General features: G+C 36.7%; 1 protein-coding gene across 13 annotated transcripts in view; it reads right to left on the minus strand.

Annotated features, from left to right (window-relative positions):
* LOC141398615 (otoferlin-like) overlaps nt 1–20,539 on the minus strand; it is a 454,472-nt gene that overhangs the window by 247,355 nt on the left and 186,578 nt on the right. For all 13 annotated transcript variants that reach the window (XM_073976043.1, XM_073976050.1, XM_073976038.1 and 10 more), the window contains one exon: nt 6,826–7,021. In XM_073976043.1, the coding sequence (XP_073832144.1) occupies nt 6,826–7,021 (196 nt within the window). The remainder of the gene's footprint in view (nt 1–6,825; nt 7,022–20,539) is intronic.

The raw sequence follows: 20,539 nt of genomic DNA on the forward strand, positions 1-20,539 counted from the left end.
TAAACTAAGTTTGGACAAAATATTGCGATAGCCAACTTTTAGACCAAATCGGTTCATCCGTTCTAGAGTTATCGTGCGCACCAGACAGACAGACAGACGGACATTGCTAAATCGACTCCAAATTGTCTGAAACACATTTCGTCCAAATATACTTGGGGTATAAAACCATTATTTCGATGAGGCACATTTTGCCCGTATGAAAGTGTATATACCCTCGTTAGCATAAATGCTGAGGGTATAAAACAACCTTAAACTTTACATGCTCCAAATTTTGTGTGGGAGATACCCTAAGGAGTGGTACGATGTACGTTCCATATTTGGACGTAATCCATTGGTTGTTTAATGTGGCTAAAACCTTGAAAATACCGAAAATCGGACGATACCGTTCTATTGGAGTTATATCAAAACGTGGACCTATGTACATAATTTTTATCAGAAAAGTTTTTTGGTCCATTGGGAAGCCTGCAAAATTTCGGCGTATTTGGGCGTGAAACATATGTAAAATCTTCAAAATTCAGAAAATCGGGAGGTACCGTTATAAGGGGTCGATATCAAAACGTGTGCCTATGTCCATCATTTTTATCGGAAAAGTTTTTTGTAAAGTGAAAACCCCGCATCTCAAAATTCAACCAATTTGGTTGATAAGTTAAGCTAAAATCTTCAAAATACCGAAACATTAAGAAGTACCGTTGCATGGGGACTATCCCAAAACGTGGACCGACCTTCCACATTTTTGCTCTCGACATTGTCAGTGAACTATAAGTATTTATAACAAAACTCATCTGCCAACGCCAACTCCTTTTATATTTGGCCACCGTTTGTTTGAACTCGCGACATAGTGCAGCGTTTTTTGAGGTTATGCGCCACTATCTCGGGAACTATGGACTTGCCCTCGAAAAAAAAATACAATGACGTAACGGGGGCCGCACGAACATCCTGTTACAAAAAATTTCATAACGATTCGTGAGGTGTCACTAAACTGCACTTATTTCAAATTTTGTGTAGGAGGTACCTGAAGGAGTGGACCGATATAATCCATATTCGAACCTGATGTATGCCTAGAGGTAGTATTACCATATGCAAAGTTTGGTTCAATTCGGTTACTCCCTTCGAGAGTTATCGTACGCACAAGTTTTGCGACAATTTTTGAACATTTGGGGGGGAGGTACCTGAAAAAGTGGACCTTTATGGCCCATCTTCGAACTTAAATCAAATCTGGACCAAATATTTCGATACCCAAAATTTGAACCGAATCGATTGATCCGAGACAGACAGACGGACGGACATTGCTAGATTTACTCAAAATTGTCTGAAACGGATATCGTACAAACATATTTGGGGTCGAAAACCATTATTTCGATGAGGCATATTTTTGGTCGTATCAAAGTGTAAATACCCTCTTTAGCCTAAAGGCTGAGGGTATAAAAAGTATCAGTCGGCTTTCCCGACAGAGATATATCTCAGCCTATGTAAATTGAAACTATCATCTAGGGACAGATCAAATGTATTTAGGGTCTTTTCAGAATTTTGTTGCCCTTTTTGGATATTTGATCTTGCCGACAAATGTGAATTAGGATGAAAGTTCAAAAGTGTTGCGGAGGAGGTATTTGAAGGAATAGACCGACATAGTCCATTATTGGGAGTCATATCTTTTCAACAAATATCGTATCGTATAGTTTTTGGACCAGTATGCTAGTAAGCATGAACTTGTCCACGGAAAGCATAATATCGCTGTAAACAGGACCACAACGAACAGCATCGGTATGTATTTCCAAAGAATCTTCGAACAGAGGAGGAGATCGTAGTTTGGACCAAATTGGTTGCTCCGTTCAAAGGAAGTCGTGATAGATCCGATCTTTTCCTTAGCATTTGAACCCATTGCATCGATCCAATAGAGATGAATTTAGTGTTTTTATTTTTACACATGTATATACATATATTCTTTATTTATCTAAATATGTACGTTTAAAGCAATGTAAGATTTATTACGCTAGGAAGTCCCAATCATTGAGCTAAAAGTAGAGTCGGACTGCACTCTTTGGTATTAGTCGTGTTCTTTTACATGCCTGAGGTTACCAGTTTTTACCCGCAAAGTGTTTCCTTACTTTTAAAAGCATTCAATTTATATGAGAGCAGTTCACCACTTTTACCATTTTTGCAACAATTACCATTTTTAAAAGTAAAGGAACATACCAATTATAAAAGATTCCTTGCCTGCTCTAGAAAACCCTGCTCAACAAGTCGATTTGTAGATCCCTAATCGTAAAATAAAATTCACGAAATAGTAATCTGCAGTTGGAGTAAAATCCTTTGGAAGATGAATCAAAACCTGTTGAGGAGGAAGTAAACTCTGTTGCGTGCAGCGGCGTTGTTTAGACTGCAACAGCTGGGACGGCCGGAAGTCAAGATTCTCACTTAAATTTACAACCTGTCGCTTGCCAAACACATCGTTCCCGAAGTCTGGAAAATTGGCCAGCTACTGAAGCCCGAAAGTGAATGTTACAAACCGATTCCGGTTTTGTCGCCCGTAGCAAGGACCCTTGTGGCTATAGTTCTTCCAGCATCAGAAAAAACTTTCCAGTTGCCGATCAATAGCATAGGATCCGTATGCAGCACAACAACTACGCTGAAGGCCATCTCCATATTAGCAGAGGACTCACTCAGAGCAAGCCGTGCTCATAATCTAGAAAGAGTAGTCTAACGTTACAAGAGAGAACCTCTAGATCAACAAGCCTTTCAACCAGGTTTAAGTAGCATTCACACGAATGCAGTAAACAGTTATCGTGTGAATGCGGTCCTTGGAGAACATCCACCATCTATCGCAGCTGATAAGCGCCAGCTGTCAGGACAAACCAGAGTAGTTTTGGGTCAATACGCTCGGGATGGTGCAGCCGTCAAAATTCCTATAGGGCAAGTACTGATGACACCGTGGAAAACATCTGCCCAGCATTCAGCACAGGCCCCCACGACACACTGCTCCATTTCAATTGCCCTACCAATCCTGCTAGGAAACTTAAGTTTGCAGCTTTGTGGTTACAAACCATATAAATAGCGAAATAGCCACATTCTTACGACTGATAGACCCAGAGTCAGATTAAGCAGAAAAATGAGAATACAAACATATTAACTACTGTTACAACAACGAGAACAAACTGCAATTATAGATGTAAACTTTATGATGATAAATAAATTATAGTTATTTCATTAATTCCTTTGAATTAATAAAATAAAAAAAATGAAAATCATTTTTCAATACAGCATTTTCCATTTTCCGAACAAGACGTGAAAATTACATGCCAAAGGGTTGGTGAAAATGACATGCCAAAGATTAGTGAAAGTGCTATTCTTGGGAATTGGTATATATGCCATGCCAAAGGATTGGTATAGATGCCATGCCAAAGAATTGTTGAAGATGCCATTCCATCGAGTTAGTAAAGATGACATGCTTAGGATCTGAAAATTAATTGCATCTTTTGGTGGTCACGCTCTTGTAAAAAGAATGAGTGAAGATGAAAAAACTGTGGTTTCAAATCTGTTCGCGTCCACAAAATTGACCGATGCGCGCAAAAGTTATAGCGGATTTTATTCTCATATAAAGAAAAAATATTTAAAAATATTTAAAAATGTCTTATTTGTTGTTATGAGAAAATTTATGCTTAAATCGTTAACAGCATTCCATATCTATTCGTAGAGTTTAAATATTTACCAAATTTATTATTATTTTCGCGGAAAATCAACAAATAATACAAAAAAATTGAAGAAAATTCAAATTATCCTTACCAGAGTCCGTACAAACCCCCAGAAAATAAATTAAAAAATATCTGCGGAATCTAGACAATGCGCAGAAAAATATGAAACCAAATTTATAGAGAATGGATACATAAATTGCATATTATAGCAACAACAAAAGAGCAAAATTTATTGTTAGACAATATTGTTGCAATTGTATTTTTTGGTTTGATTCGAAAAATTAGAAAAAAAAATATTGGGGATTTCTCCAACTATTTTGCTAAAATCCCATACAATAACTAATGAGTACTGCTAAAACTTCATCAAGAAATATGGTTTACCAAGCTTATTTGCTTACTGTGATAACTTATAACGATAGGAAATTAAGAGTAATATTGAAATTACAATCATTCAAAAATATGAAAATTAAAAAGTCTCTAATTCGCGATTTAGTTAAAATCAGTTGATGCGCATCCGTTTTTGGATACAGCGAATCAGTCTCGTTCAATATTTATGCATATTTGGATGTTTCACGCAGCGGCCATTGTGTGCCGTCAGTTGCATCTCACAATGCCAAAAACCTTAATGTGGGTAAAAGTCGCGCAATGTGCATACGATTTTGATGCGCATCCGGTTTCATTAGCGCCCATCAAAAAAAAAGTCAATATACAACTACTTGAAATAGATTATTTAAGAACGTCGGATGTGCCTGCACATTCTATTTTGCGTAAAAACCCATATTACTTGCGTATCTCTGTAATTTATGACATGCGTTTTCGCAAATATTATAATCGCGTATAAAGGATTCCAGTTATGTAAAAATGTTTAAAGAAAATCGCGGTTTAGGATTTGTCAAAAAATATTTTTGCTGATTTTCTTATTTTCAAGGCATCTACATATCGTCGGTGTCATGCTTAAGTGTTCCATACGCCATTTGCCTGTTTTGAGATAATCGTATTTTAATGTTTTGCGTCACAACTGTGTGGAGCTGGCTAAAGCAAATATTTATATTTTTGACTTGAAATATTAATAATAGTATATAGAACAAATTTGCAAAAATTTAGAGGAATATATATTGGAATATAAAACTTATAGAGATTTTTTCAAAAAAAGAATTTTTGTCGATTTGTTCCATATCCGCACTTATGACACAAATGTGAAATATTGTAAATCACATGGAACAAAGTGACAAAAAAATTTTCCATATTTGCCTCAATAAATTAAATACTTCTAAATCGAAAATTAAAATTCTGATTTTTGACATGTGTTTTTAAACTTGTAAGTTTTTAAAATATTAATTTCATAACTGAAAAAAGTTGATGCTTTCCCGTCGAGGCGTAGATATCTCGGAAGCTAGAGCAGATAGAAGAAATCCGACTAGAAATTCAGAAAGAGCATACCGGAAAACCCTAGAAACCACCTGTATCTCAAAAAGTCAAAAATGGCGTATGGAACACTTAAGCATGACACCGACGATATATCCGCGGTTTTAGTGGATGGATTCGATCGTGGATGGGCTCATTAGATCCGTCGCGTAAAAAAACTAAATTCACGCGGGGTTCAAAGGAAATTGAATGACAGTTGTAAATTTTACAGAAAATTCAGGCATGACATTTTGGCCTGTTACACACAAATGCACAAAGATACCACTTTGTGGTGTGGCGTATAATTATGTACTATGAACAATGTTTCAGGGTCGCCTAAAATCTCAACAAATCCCTTGCTTCCTTTTTGACAATTTTGTATAAATATTTTCCAATTACTCTTCTTTCCTCTAGCTAGCTAATGACTAACGCACTTGTCAGCTTACTAAAGTGTAAAGAAATTAGCGCTGCAAAATAAGTCAAGTAAATGTTAAGTTTCCATCAAAATTGTTGTTGTAAACATTAAAATAAATTGTTTCTTTGGAAACTAATTTACATAAAATTCATTACAAGTGTTGAGTATTCTTTTACCAGTAATGAGTGAGGAATAGAGTACAACGTGTTTTTGTGTGTAAGTCTCAGACAAAAACCCTTTCAAAGAATTTATGTTAATGAACTATTTGACCTTGTTCTTTTTTTTAGTTATGCAGAAGTTGCGTTGGGTATTAAATTCTTGTTATACAAAAGAGAACATTTAATAACCGTGACCTTGAAAATGAGTTAGAAATTCTTTGCATTTATTTTAAATTTATATTTTATTTATGTGAATTCGACGTTGTGACCTTATCCGATTGAAATGCAGGGGAAGTTTGTTTTTAGAAAGTCTGAGGTATTTGTGAAATTCAATAATCATATTTCAATGTCAATATAACAATCCAGCTATTAATCATGATGTAAAATACGAATATTTATAATGAATGTCATTTTCAGAGAGAGATATTTTCATCATTGCTTTGCGAAGACAAATTTGTTAAGCTTAATAGTATATTTTTGTAGATTGCTAAAACGGAAAGTTCGTAATTGAAACTGAACTCAGGGCACAGTATAGGAAATTACAATACTTTACAATTGGTTGTCATGTTTTTGGAAACAAATTGTTGACAGGATAAATAGGTAGGGGCACAATTTCCTTCCAAAAAAATTACAACCCAATTGCAAAGTATTATAATTTCCTATACAGTGTCCTGAGTTCAGTTCTATTTGACCCCAGACTAAAAATAATATTCTTGAATTTTAAGCAATTACAAAACCACATCTAAATATTTTGAATTGTATAAAATCTGTTTGCTTATCAATCATCAGGAAAATAGTATTCCAAATATAATAAAGATTATCTGAAGATAAAAGTAAGTTTAGCATTAACTTTTGCAGCAAAACATTGCCAACATTTTTGTTTTCTTCTAACAAATGGACGCATCTAACTGTCATAACATAAGCCTACCCATTAAGCACTTAAAACTACCACTCAATCCCACTTTGGCAATCTCAAATATGCTCTTTGAAAAGTAAAAAAAGGCATCAACGCCTAAGAGTATTAAACACATTAACATGCTAACATCATTTTGTCCGACTGAAATCTCGAAAACACATCAACCAACGTTTGGCTCTAAAACACGAAATAGCCTTAAAGATTATGCCTATCTGTATACAATATGGGACTTGTAGGACTTACCTTGCATCAGCATCATATATTGACCAACACATTTACTGCTGCTGGTAATGGTGCCGGTGGCTGGACTACCACCCATCCATCCGCCCGAAGCATGACTTAAACTTGTTCTGATTAGGGTTTTTGTTGTTTGTGTGCGTAGCTCTACAATCAGAGGTTCTTCATCTGTGGCTGGACGTGCAAGAGGCCATATAAAGGACTGTGTAATAAAATAAAGAGAGAATATAACAAATATATTATTTTATACATACATGTATGTTGTATATTATATATGCCACACATACAGAAAATGTAGGCTTTTTTCTTAAGCTGTGATTTTTATGTTTGTGATATTATATGACAGTAATATAAATAGTAATGTTAATAATGGATGGATGGTATGATGGTTATGATTTTGGGTAAATTTAATGTTTAGGAATAAAATGAAAATCTTAACAATTTAATAGTTTACAACGTCGTAAAAAAGGCCGATGACAAATTGGCTTTCTATCTTTTATAGATGTCATTTCTCTAATTTAAACATTTTGGAACCCAGCAACATGTTCGATGCCAAGGATGCTATTGAATCATGAGTGCTAGTGATCTGGCATGCCATCTTTTTAGCATTTTCACTCATGAATTTTATATGAGCGTGACCACCATAAGATGACATTCATTTTCGGATATTAAGATGACATTCATTGTCGGATCCTAAGCATGTCATTTTGACCAATGCTTTGACATGTAATTTTCACCAACCCTTTGGCATGACATTTTCATGTCTTGTTTGGAAAATGGAAAATTCTGTATTGAAATATGATTTTCATGACAAACCAAACTCTTTATTAATTCAAACTAATTCATGAAATAACTAGAACTAATTTATCAGCATAAAGTTTACACCCAAAATTTCAATTTAATCACCGTCGCTGCACCGCAACGGAGTTTACTTCGTCCACTCTCAGCCACTGATTTTGTTTCATCTTACAAAAGCTTTTCTATTATCTTCTCATCACCAGTTCATATTTCGACATGGACTCCAACAGCACTCCTTTAAGAATTTCCAGTTCGTGAACCTACATTTAATTTGTAATTTTGTAATTTTATAACAACAATTTTGAAAATGTATACCCTTTTGTTTTGATGTCGCTACATGTAGGGATGTACAAATCGACTTGTTTGTTTATAGTGATCTGTACAAATGATTCAAATGCTGATGAAAAGATCGGATCTTTCACGACTTCCTTTGCATGGGTTTAAATGCTAATGAAAAGATCGGATCTTTCACACTTGCTTCGAACCAATGCAAAATATGCTATGAAATCACGTCATCGCATAGAACCCCTTCCTTCAAATTTTGCTGGGAACACAACAAGTGCCTAAGGATGAACACATGCATTTTGAGTTAGTGTTGTCAAAGAAATTTATTGTAATAATTTATTTTTTATACCCCCCACCATAGGATGGGGGTATATTAAGTTTGTCATTCCGTTTGTAACTACTCGAAATAATCATTGTAGACCCCACAAAATATATATATTCTTGATTAGCGTGCAATTCTACATCGATATAGCCATGTTCGTCTGTCTGTCTGTGGAAATTACTCTAGCGTCCGAACGGATTGACGTAGATGGATGAAATTTTGGGAAAATCTATTATATGTACGTAGGGCTTTTTGAAACGGGCTATGTAAGTCCTCGCTTTCGTATAGCCCCCATACAAAATGACGCGTGACGCGTCGTCGTTTTAAGGAATTTTTTACCACCCAATTGGTTGTAATTTGGTATTTTGTGTCTACAAAGGCCAAAAAACATTCATACCAAAGTTAGTATATAGGTCCACGTTTTGGTATGCCCCCATATAACGCCCCATATAAAGTACGCGTCATTTTAATATATTTTGAATGTCATTTGACAACATAATCGGTTGTAACTTTGTACTTTGTGTTTCCAGAGGCTAAGAAACATTTCTTCCATAAAATGTTTATATAGGTCCACGTTTTGATATAGCCCCCATAGGACGATATCTCCCGATTTTCGGTATTTTAAAGGTTTTGGCCTCATTATCACACCGAGATGGCTGAAATTTGGTATTTAGTCTTCGTTGGGGGTATAAAACTTTCCCCCAGAAATTTGTAGGTATAGGTCCACGCCATCATATAGCCCCCATCGAACGGTACCTTCCGATTTTCGGTATTTTGAAGGTTGTGGCCACATTAATCCACCGAAATGGCTGAAATTTGTGGTGGAGGGTAAAAAAAGTTCGGCCCGACAGAACTTAATGCTTTTCCTACTTGTTATTATTAACCCATATCGTACTTGGCGTTCGATTTTTCGAACAGTAAAATCAATTATTTTCAAAAAATATTTATGGATGAAAAAGCTTAAATTTTTAACAAGTTTTGGTATATGTATAAAGTCTAATCTGTCAGCAAATAAAAAAAAATTGTTCCCTTGAAAACCCCCCTCCCCCTCGATGTTAAGGGTAGATTTTTTGAAACCTATATTTTTGGATACTTTTTAAATTAATTTTAAAAAATTATAAAAAAAATTAAATTAAAAAATTAATCATGGGGAATTATTGCCAATATATGTAGCCGTTTCACAAAATATAGAGAACTTGATTTACATGCGCAAGCGCGACTTTACAGATGTGAAAAATTGACTGTTCGAAATTTCGAACGCTGGTACTTAACCTACATATCGATGGGTATATCAAAACGTGGAAATTTACTGGCAAATTGCGGGGAAAAGCTATTATAGCACCACATAAGACTAAATACTACATTTCAGCCATTTCTAAAGGATAGTGCGGCTAAAATCCTGAAATACCCTAAAATCGTTACACGCAGAAAAAAACGGTCCCAAGCATATTTTGCAGCAAATAAATATATGTATGTTTGCAACAGTCCCAAACATAACATATGTTTGGGTCCTGCAAACAAATATATGTTTGGGTGCAAACAAATTCATGTTTGGGTGCAAACAATTAATATGTTTGGGTGCAAACAATTTAAATGTTTGGGTGCAAACAATTTAAATGTTTGGGTGCAAACAAATACAAACCCAAAAGCCACAAAAAAAAACAAACACATACACCAGTGGGCGATTACTGAGAGCAAGGGAGCGTAAATTCCAATGTAAAACACTTTGAAATGTATGCTCTCTTGCTCTCAGTAAGAGCTCACTTGATATCTCTATAATAAACACACAAATGATGGTGTTTTTGTTTATTGAAAGGCACAACAACAAGATACACATAGGTACATACAAAATTCCAAAGAAATACATAACACACTTTAATAAAAGAAAAACTGATAGAAATAATTTGTAAATAGTCACACTTTTAAAAAGAAAAATATATAGAAACGTAGTTGAACGCTTCTCTTTAGTTGTGAAATAAAACAAATTGTACTCAAGGTTCAAATATACATATGTATGTAATTACCAATATTAAATGCGATTTCTTCCTTGTCCAATAAAATAATTCCATTCAACTTTTCGATTCAATTATAAAATGTGTTGGGCATTTAATTTACTAAAAACACAATTTCTTTAAGAAAACACAAAACACTGATTTATTCACTCACTTTACCGTCTTGACGCTACGCTGGCAACTAAAAACACTGAAGAAAGAAAAGACAAAATAATTCATACCATTTCTTCTTATCCTCTTCCCCTGCTACGTTAGTTAACAACAAGTTGACGCATACACTTCTACGTCTTCTATTTTACAATACACACAACTCTTTATTATAAAACAGCATTCTGCAGCCGCGAGAGAACTGTTATTACTCTCGTTGACAAACATCCTCTCTCCACCCATGAAAAAGATGTTCTAACATAAAAAATGTGTTTTACCCAAACATATCAAATTGAGACATGTTACAAAATGTTGCAAACATATAACATATTATGTTTGGATCCAAACATATATTTGTTTGCAACCGGTCCCAAACATATATTTGTTTGGATCCAAACATATTTCTAACATAAATTTTTCTGCGTGTATATAAAACGTGAACCTATGCTGACAATTTTCTGGAGGAAAGTTAAGTAGCCTCAAAAAAGACTTAATATGTATTAATTTACAACCATTTCTGTAGGATAATGCAGCTAAATCCTTGAAATCTCCCGAAAATCGGGCGGTACCGTTCTATGGCGGGCAATCCAAGACGTGGACCAGTGCTGACACATTTCGGGAAAAAGTTTTGTAGGTCCAAATAAGTCTCAATACCAATCTTCAACCATTTTTTCATACAAAAATGGTGAAATAAATCAATAAAACGGCAAATAAATCAATTTTATTTTACTTCTATACATGTATCTTAAGCGCCAGTGTTCGAAATTTCGACACCACTTTCCGGGAAAACGAAAAATGGGAAAAAATTTTTTGAGTTGATTTTTGACATCAGAGGGTCCTAATTACCCTAAAAAAGTGCTTTGTTTTTAAAAAATAAATAAAAAAAATTGTCTCGGTACGATATACGTTAATTACTTATTTAATATTCAAAAGGTTCGATGCCAAAGATGCTATTCAATCATGGATGCAAGTGATCTGGCATGTCATCTTTGTAGCATCTTCATCGATGAATTTTATATGAATGCTTTGACAAGTAATTTTCACCAATGCTTTGACATGCCATTTTTACCAAACCTTAGGCATGAAATGTTCACGTCTTGTTCAGAAAATGGAAAATGTGGTAGTGAAATATGATTTTCATGAAAGGAAAAGGAATTTATGAAATGGCTCTAATTTATCTATCATCAAAAAGTATACATCCATAATTGCAGTTTGTTGTTGTTGCAACAATAGTTTATATGTTTGTATGTTCATTTTTCTGCTTAATCTGACTCTGGGCCCATCAGTTGGAAGAATGTGGCCATTTCGATGGTTTGTAAGCACACAGCTACATACTTAAGTTTGTTAGTAGGTTTGGTAGGGCAGTTGAAAAGGTGCAGTGTGTCGTATGGGCCTGTGCCGCATGCTGGACAGATGCTTTGCACGGTGTCATCAATCCTCCCTATAGGAATTAAGACGGCTGCACCATCCCGAGCGTATTGAGCCAAAACTACTTTGCTTTGTCCTGACAGCTACCGCTCCTCCTTTGCAATAGACGGTGGATGTTCTCCGAGGACCGCATTCACACGATAGCTGTTTATTGCTTCTGCGACTACATTCATGTAAAAGCTACTTAAATCTGCTTGATAGGCTTGTTGATCTAGGGGTTATCTCTTGTAACGTTGGACATCTCTTTCTAAATCATGAAGGCCCCCTGGCCTACCTGGGTATGTGGTCTGAATTCTGCTACCATCGACCATGACATTCAACTCTATTGTTCCCAACTCTGCCGCCCAGGTGGTGAACAGAGTGGCCGTAGATTTATAGGCTGATATTTGCATATTCCTCGCGTGGAAAAAAGTGGTAAGATCAGACAAAAAGGAGTTCAGCCTTCCACAAATGTCGTCAGGGAAGACACCTGACGCCAAGATCGTACAATTATTCGCATACGTTACGATCTCAATACTGTCTGCAGCGTTTGGAATAAAGGAGAGGATTTTTCACTCTACAGGTCTGGGACTTCTTGATCCTAAATTCTAAGTACGACTGGCGTCCACACATATAATTTATTATCCAACGTTTCAAACTTGGCCGGAGCGTAGTCTGCTCGATGACCCCAAACAGCGTGGAGTTTTAATAAATCAAGTGCACCAATCACTATTTTATCGCACATCTTGCTCTGTTTGAGTCCTCGACAAATATTTGTGGAGATGGCCTGCAGCGCAGTTGTTGTGCTGCTTACGGATCTCACGCTATTTATAGGCAACTGGACAGTTATTTCTGATGCTGGGGAGGACTAAAACCCCAAGGGTCTTTGTTACAGGCGACAGAAGCGAAATCGGTCTGCACGAATCACGTTTGCTAGCTTTTAAGGTTCTGTAGAGCAGGGTTCTCTAGAGCAGGCAAGGAAACTTTTATAATACCAAAGAGTGCAGTCCGACTCTATTTTTAGCTCAATGATTGGGACTTCCTAGCATAATAAATTTTATATAGGTTTAAACGTATTTAGATAAATAAAAGATAATATACATGTTTGTTTTGTTTTGGTTAAAATTTCAATCTCATTTGATTGTTTTTAGGTCTGGAGCATTACCCCAATGGCTTGAACTTCATCATTACTTTCTGTTACAGAGAGTAATGTTTTTCAAAACGAACCAATATCATGATTTCATCCCGGCGAAACGAAAGAAAAGAAAAACGAACCCCTCTATGCGAGTTTAATGCCAAAATTGGAAAGGAGAATATCTTTGGCTCAACAGTCGAGAATTTCAGTCTCATGGTATGAGGCTGATAGACTTTGCAGCTGCAAAAAAACATGGTAGTTAGCAGTACCAGATTTAATCATCTCGATATTCATTAGGGCACCTGGCCGTCTCCAGATCAAAGAACAAGTAATCAAATTGATCATGTTGTGATATATGGAAGACATTCATCGAGCGTGTTGGATGTACGATCGTTCCGAGGCGCAAACATTGATTCGGACCACTACATTGTTGCAGCAAAGGTACGCACCCATCTAAACGTAGCAAACAAAGTACGAACAGACGCAACGCGGAAGTTGGACATCGATAGGCTGCAAACACAACAGATTACCACAGCATATTCCACTCAACTAGCCCAATTGCTTAATGAGAGCACTCCTTGTCCTGATAACATAACAACACAATGACAAAATATTGCCCACTCCATGCAAACAGCCGCAAAGTCCATACTTGGATACCAGAGACCTCCACAAAGGAATTCATGGTATGACCACGAGTGTGGTGCTGCGAAGAGAAAAATGCGGCATATAGAGCTACTTTACAATCAGTAGCAACGCGTAGCGCACGAGAGAGATATCGGGAGATATCCGCAGGAAAAAGAGAGAGATGGAAAAGCGGGAGTGTGAAAAAATCGAGATGTACAGGAACCAGAATGAAGTCCGAAAATTCTACCAAAGAATCAAGCATCAAACTGATGGCTTTGGTAGAGGCACATTCTCCTGTAGAGACCAGCGAGGTAATGCAGATCGACACCTACCACCTTTTTGTCGATTATAAAGCAGCATTCGTCAGGCCGCTCCGATCAAAGGTATTCCATGCATTGACCAGATATTTACCCTGCGGCAAATCCTGGAGAAGACCCAAGAGATGCAGATAGACACATAACACCTTTTTGTCGATTATAGAGCAACATTCGACAGTCCCCTCCGATCAAAGGTATTCCATGCAATGTCTGAATTTGGTATCCCCGCAAAGCTCATCCGGCTTTGTAAGATGGCTTTAACTGATACAAGGTCCTCAGTTAAAATTGGATAGAACCTCTCCGAAGAATTTTGTACCAAAAGAGGTTTCAGACAATGAGACAGCCTTTCGTGTGACCTATTCAACATTTTGCTGGAAAAGGTAATACGAGATGCAAATGTCAAAAGAAATGGCACAATTTACACCAATAGCCACATGTTACTTGCTTCTGCTGATGATATAGACATCATGGGACGATCAGTAAAAGAAGTAACCGATACCTTTATGAAGGTCGAAGGAGAATCTGCTAAAGTGGGTCTGGCGGTAAACGGCGAAAAGACCAAATTGATGGTGTCGACGCGCAAAGCGTCCATAGACCTCGGACCAACTGTGGAAATTGATACCTATGATTTTGAGGTAGTTAAAGACTTCGTCTACCTCGGCACTGCCATAAACACAACAAACAACATCAGTTGTGAAATAAGAAGAAGAATTGTATTGGCCAACAGATGCTACTATGGTTTAAGTAAGCAATTTAAAAACAAAGCCACATCTCGTCAAAGAAAAATAACACTATACAAAACGCTGATACTACCCGTGCTAATGTATGGCTCCGAAGCATGGGTACTTGCGCAAGCAGATAAGGCAGTGCTTGGTGTATTTGAGAGGAAAATTCTTTGAAAGATCTACGGGCCGATTTGCGTTGACGCTGAATATCCACGTCGTATGAGCCACGAGTTAGCGATGATGAATGAGCGATGATGAACCCGCTAAAAAGGCGTATGAATACATGCCACATGGAGGTGCACGCAGAATTGGCAGGCCAATGAATAGATGGCGTAAACAAGTGGAAGAAGAGATGACAAGGCGCAGTATTCCAAAAAGCGAAGCACGAAACAGAGAGAATTTGAGATTTTTCCTTAGTTCGGTCTATGGAACAAATGTTCTGTAATGGTCCTGGTAATTTAAAATTTTAATAAATCCTTTAATTCCGCTGTTAATTTTGAATTTTTGCCTGAAAAACAGGGCAAATTACCTATAGTGCAATGGCTTAAACTTCATCATTACATTCTGTTACAGAGAGTAATGTTTCTCAAAACGGACTGACAGTGTTGCAAAATTTTACTGATCGCTACCAATATCATGATTTCATCCCGGCGAATGGAATTATCAATTGGCGTTTCAGCTTTTTGAAATCATTTCTTTTTTTAGCGCAAAACCGAACTTTTTAAGTGTCTAGTATTCTCAAATAAATGAGAATCACACTCATTTTTCGGCTTTCCCAAATTTTGCAACACTGTCAGTTCGTTTTGAAAAACATTATTCTATTTAACAGAAGGTAATGATGAAGTTTAAGCCATTGGGGTAATACTCCAAATGAGATTGAAACTTCAACCAAAACAAACAAAAAACAGCTGATGGCACGCGGCGGGGAATTTAACGAATTCCAACAACAATTACTCACAGGCAACTGTGGTGATGTTCTTTTCAACTTACAGAACTCGATGAGTTCTTAGTTGATACGTGCTGATAGTTGTTTGCAAATATTTTTGTTCTGATGTTTTTGGGAAAACCGAAAAGTGAGTGTGATTCTCATTTATTTGAGAATACTAGACACTTAAAGTGTTCGGTTTCAAAAAGCTGAAAAGCCAATTGATAGTTCCCTTCGCCGGGATGAAATCATGATATTGGTAGCGATCAGTAAAATTTTGCAACACTGTCAGTTCGTTTTGAAAAACATTACTCTCTGTAATAGAAAGTAATGATGAAGTTTAAGCCATTGGGGTAATACTCCAGACTTAAATACAATCAAAAGAAAATATACATGTGTATTAATAAAACAAGTAAAAAAGTATCAGTCGGCTTTGCCGACAGAGATATACCCTCAGCCTGTGTAAATTGAAACAATTTTTTCCAAAAAAAAAAAAAAAAACGTATGTATTTAGGGGTTTTTAAAAATGTTGGTCGTTTAAACCGACAAGAATGTTGATTAGGAATAAAGATCAACAGTTTTGCGGAGGAGATACTAAAAAGAATGGATCTCCAGCCACTACATATGGTGCCATAGGGGTTCTTACACCCTTCGGGCTGTTTACTCAAGAAGTATGGACTTGCCCCTGAAAAAACTTTTACCATCGTAAATGAGGCTGCGGATGCAAGTTGCTTCAACAAAAATCAAAGTAATTCGATATCAGGTCTTAAAGTGAACTTGTCCGAAATGTTGTGTGGGGGTACCGGATAGAGTAGAAAAAAATGTAGTCCATATTTGAACCTGATCTATATCTGGTAGATATATTAGAATGTGTAAAGTATGGACCAATTCGGCCACTATCTTCAAGGGTTACCGTACGAACAATTTTTCCGAACATTTTTGAACCTTTGTGGGGGAGGTACCTGAAGGAGTGAACCGATATGGCTTATCTTCGAACTTAAACTATAATTGGACAACATATTACTAAGGCCAAATTTTGGACCGAATCGGCAGATCCGTTCGAGAGTTATCTTGCGCTCCAAACACCTCACACAGTGTCATAGGGTTTTTTTGTAACTTTCAGGCTATTTTCTCAGGAAGGATGGACTTGCTCCTGATGAAACTCGCATGGGGGCGGTGAATAAAAGTCAAAGCGATTCGAGAGATGGCCCTAAACTGAACTTTTCCGAAATTTTGTGTGGGAGGTACTCGAAAGAGTGGACCGATTGAGTATATATTGAAACCTTATCTAAGTCTGGTACACATTTCACGATGGGCAAAGTATGGACCAAATCGGTTACTCCCTTCAAGAGTTATCGTGCGCACTAATTTTCCGAACATTTTCGAACTTTTGTGGGGGAGGTACCAGAAGAAGTGGACCGATTACGAAAGCCAAAATTTGAACCGAATCGGTTTATCCGTTCGAGAGTTATCGTGCGCTCCAGCCAGACAGACAAACGGACGGACATTGCTCAATCGACTCCAAATTGTCTGAAACACATTTCGTCCAAACATACTTAGGGTCTAAAACCCTTATTTCGATGAGGCACATTTTGCCCGTATGAAAGTGTAAATACCCTCGTTAGCATAAATGCAGAGGGTATAAACACAGAATTCATCTCTATTGGATCGATGCAGTGGGTTCAAATGCTGATGAAAACACAGGATCTTTCACGACTTCCTTTGAATGGGTTCAAATGCTGATGAAAATATCGGATCTTTCACGACTTCATTTGAACCAATGCAAAAGATCCAGTGAAATCATGGCCATTGATATATCACTTACTTTTTTTTCCGAACGGCGTGTCATAAGACACCAATTGTAGATATGTTTTTATGACTAAAATACTCAATGTCGCCTAAGATGTTGTCTGACCTAGGAATCGAACCCCGCACTTTAGCGTGCAAGGCGGGTGTGCATAACTTTGCACCACTGTGGCACCCAATCAATTCAACCTACCGACAAAAACAATGAACACAATATCTGTTATAATTTCGGAGAAATAGCTATTTCTTTCTCCAGGCACTTGCAAAATTGACGTATATTTTCAAAATTGGGAAAAATTGTCGTCTTTAGGAGCACACCACGCCCATACCTTTCAATATTTTACATACTTTTTTGGTTTCCTCAGTTTCAGTATGTTTACTATCGAATCCCATATAGAAATAACAATCAGTGTCGAAAAAATTGGGGGTTTGGTCAGGAAAATTGATTTCTGAACCATTGTTCAACGTAAACTTTTATGTCTCTGATACACAAGACTTCTACTTTTCGTCCGTAATATTCAGTAGTGACGAAAGCGTCATACTGTGTTCTTTCCGCGATTGTCGCGGATGGTACTACAATCGCCTTCATGTGACTTTTAGGTTAGCAAGGCGAGAGCAAATGCTTGCAGGGATATGATGTACACATGTATATTCACGGTGCTCTTGAAATCATTTTAAATGGAAGGTGCTTACACCTCGGAAGTTTTTGCGGATTCTGAAACTACAATGTTTATAGATGAGAAAAATCAAAAAACAAAAAAAAAATCGCCGGAACGCTTTTTAAATAAAACGCGATTTAAGTTGACATTTTTAGAAACCGCAAGTCCTATCAAAATGGGACTAAAGAAAATATGTTGTGTAACTATGAAAATTCTCTACAAGATCGTAGTTTGTACCATTTTTGAGATATAGAAGTTCAAATTGGGACAATGCACTGACTGTATCGCACCCTTATAAAACAATGTCATGAAGGGTGCGCCTTAACTAACTTTTGATGAAAACCGCTTACACAGGGGAAGTTTTTGTGAATTCTGAAACAGCAATGTTCATAGATGAGAAAAATCCAAAAACAAGAAAAAATCGCTGTAGGGATTTTTAAATAAATCGCGGTCAAAATTCACATTTTTAGGTGTTTTTTAGGTTTTCACGATTTTGCTTGGAAACCGCAAGTCCAATCGAAATGGAGCTAAAGAAAATGTTGTAGCTGTGAAAATTCTCTAGAGGATTGACGTTTATCATTTGTTCCCAGCTTGTGTCATTTTTGAGATAAAGAAGCTCAGTTTACATTTTTAGGTTTTTTGTTAGCGTTTCGCAATTTTGCTTGAATACGGTAAGTCTTATCGATATGGGACCTGAGAAAATCTTAAAGCTGTGAACATTCTCTACAAGACTGGCTTAAGTAACTTATCCTAAGTTGTACCATTTTTTTAGATATATAAGTTTAAGTTGGGAATTTACAGTCATGACATTTTTTTTATAATGGAGCGATACAGAATTGAATTTGAATTGTCCCAATTTCAACTTCTATATCTCAAAAACGGTAAAACCGACGAGAATACTATAAAGGAAAATCTTGCAGAGAATTTTCATAGCTACAACATTTTCTTTAGTCCCATTTTGATAGGACTTGCGGTTTCTAAGCAAAATCGTGAAAATCTAAACAACCCCTAAAAAAACGGACGGACATTGCTCAATCGACTCCAAATTGTCTGAAACACATTTCGTCCAAACATACTTAGGGTCTAAAACCCTTATTTCGATGAGGCACATTTTGCCCGTATGAAAGTGTAAATACCCTCGTTAGCATAAATGCAGAGGGTATAAACACAGAATTCATCTCTATTGGATCGATGCAGTGGGTTCAAATGCTGATGAAAACACAGGATCTTTCACGACTTCCTTTGAATGGGTTCAAATGCTGATGAAAATATCGGATCTTTCACGACTTCATTTGAACCAATGCAAAAGATCCAGTGAAATCATGGCCATTGATATATCACTTACTTTTTTTTCCGAACGGCGTGTCATAAGACACCAATTGTAGATATGTTTTTATGACTAAAATACTCAATGTCGCCTAAGATGTTGTCTGACCTAGGAATCGAACCCCGCACTTTAGCGTGCAAGGCGGGTGTGCATAACTTTGCACCACTGTGGCACCCAATCAATTCAACCTACCGACAAAAACAATGAACACAATATCTGTTATAATTTCGGAGAAATAGCTATTTCTTTCTCCAGGCACTTGCAAAATTGACGTATATTTTCAAAATTGGGAAAAATTGTCGTCTTTAGGAGCACACCACGCCCATACCTTTCAATATTTTACATACTTTTTTGGTTTCCTCAGTTTCAGTATGTTTACTATCGAATCCCATATAGAAATAACAATCAGTGTCGAAAAAATTGGGGGTTTGGTCAGGAAAATTGATTTCTGAACCATTGTTCAACGTAAACTTTTATGTCTCTGATACACAAGACTTCTACTTTTCGTCCGTAATATTCAGTAGTGACGAAAGCGTCATACTGTGTTCTTTCCGCGATTGTCGCGGATGGTACTACAATCGCCTTCATGTGACTTTTAGGTTAGCAAGGCGAGAGCAAATGCTTGCAGGGATATGATGTACACATGTATATTCACGGTGCTCTTGAAATCATTTTAAATGGAAGGTGCTTACACCTCGGAAGTTTTTGCGGATTCTGAAACTACAATGTTTATAGATGAGAAAAATCAAAAAACAAAAAAAAAATCGCCGGAACGCTTTTTAAATAAAACGCGATTTAAGTTGACATTTTTAGAAACCGCAAGTCCTATCAAAATGGGACTAAAGAAAATATGTTGTGTAACTATGAAAATTCTCTACAAGATCGTAGTTTGTACCATTTTTGAGATATAGAAGTTCAAATTGGGACAATGCACTGACTGTATCGCACCCTTATAAAACAATGTCATGAAGGGTGCGCCTTAACTAACTTTTGATGAAAACCGCTTACACAGGGGAAGTTTTTGTGAATTCTGAAACAGCAATGTTCATAGATGAGAAAAATCCAAAAACAAGAAAAAATCGCTGTAGGGATTTTTAAATAAATCGCGGTCAAAATTCACATTTTTAGGTGTTTTTTAGGTTTTCACGATTTTGCTTGGAAACCGCAAGTCCAATCGAAATGGAGCTAAAGAAAATGTTGTAGCTGTGAAAATTCTCTAGAGGATTGACGT

The sequence above is a fragment of the Musca autumnalis genome, unplaced genomic scaffold, assembly GCF_047663935.1.
Source record: "Musca autumnalis isolate F117 unplaced genomic scaffold, ASM4766393v1 scaffold_3, whole genome shotgun sequence".
NCBI classification, from domain to species: Eukaryota; Metazoa; Arthropoda; class Insecta; order Diptera; family Muscidae; genus Musca; species Musca autumnalis.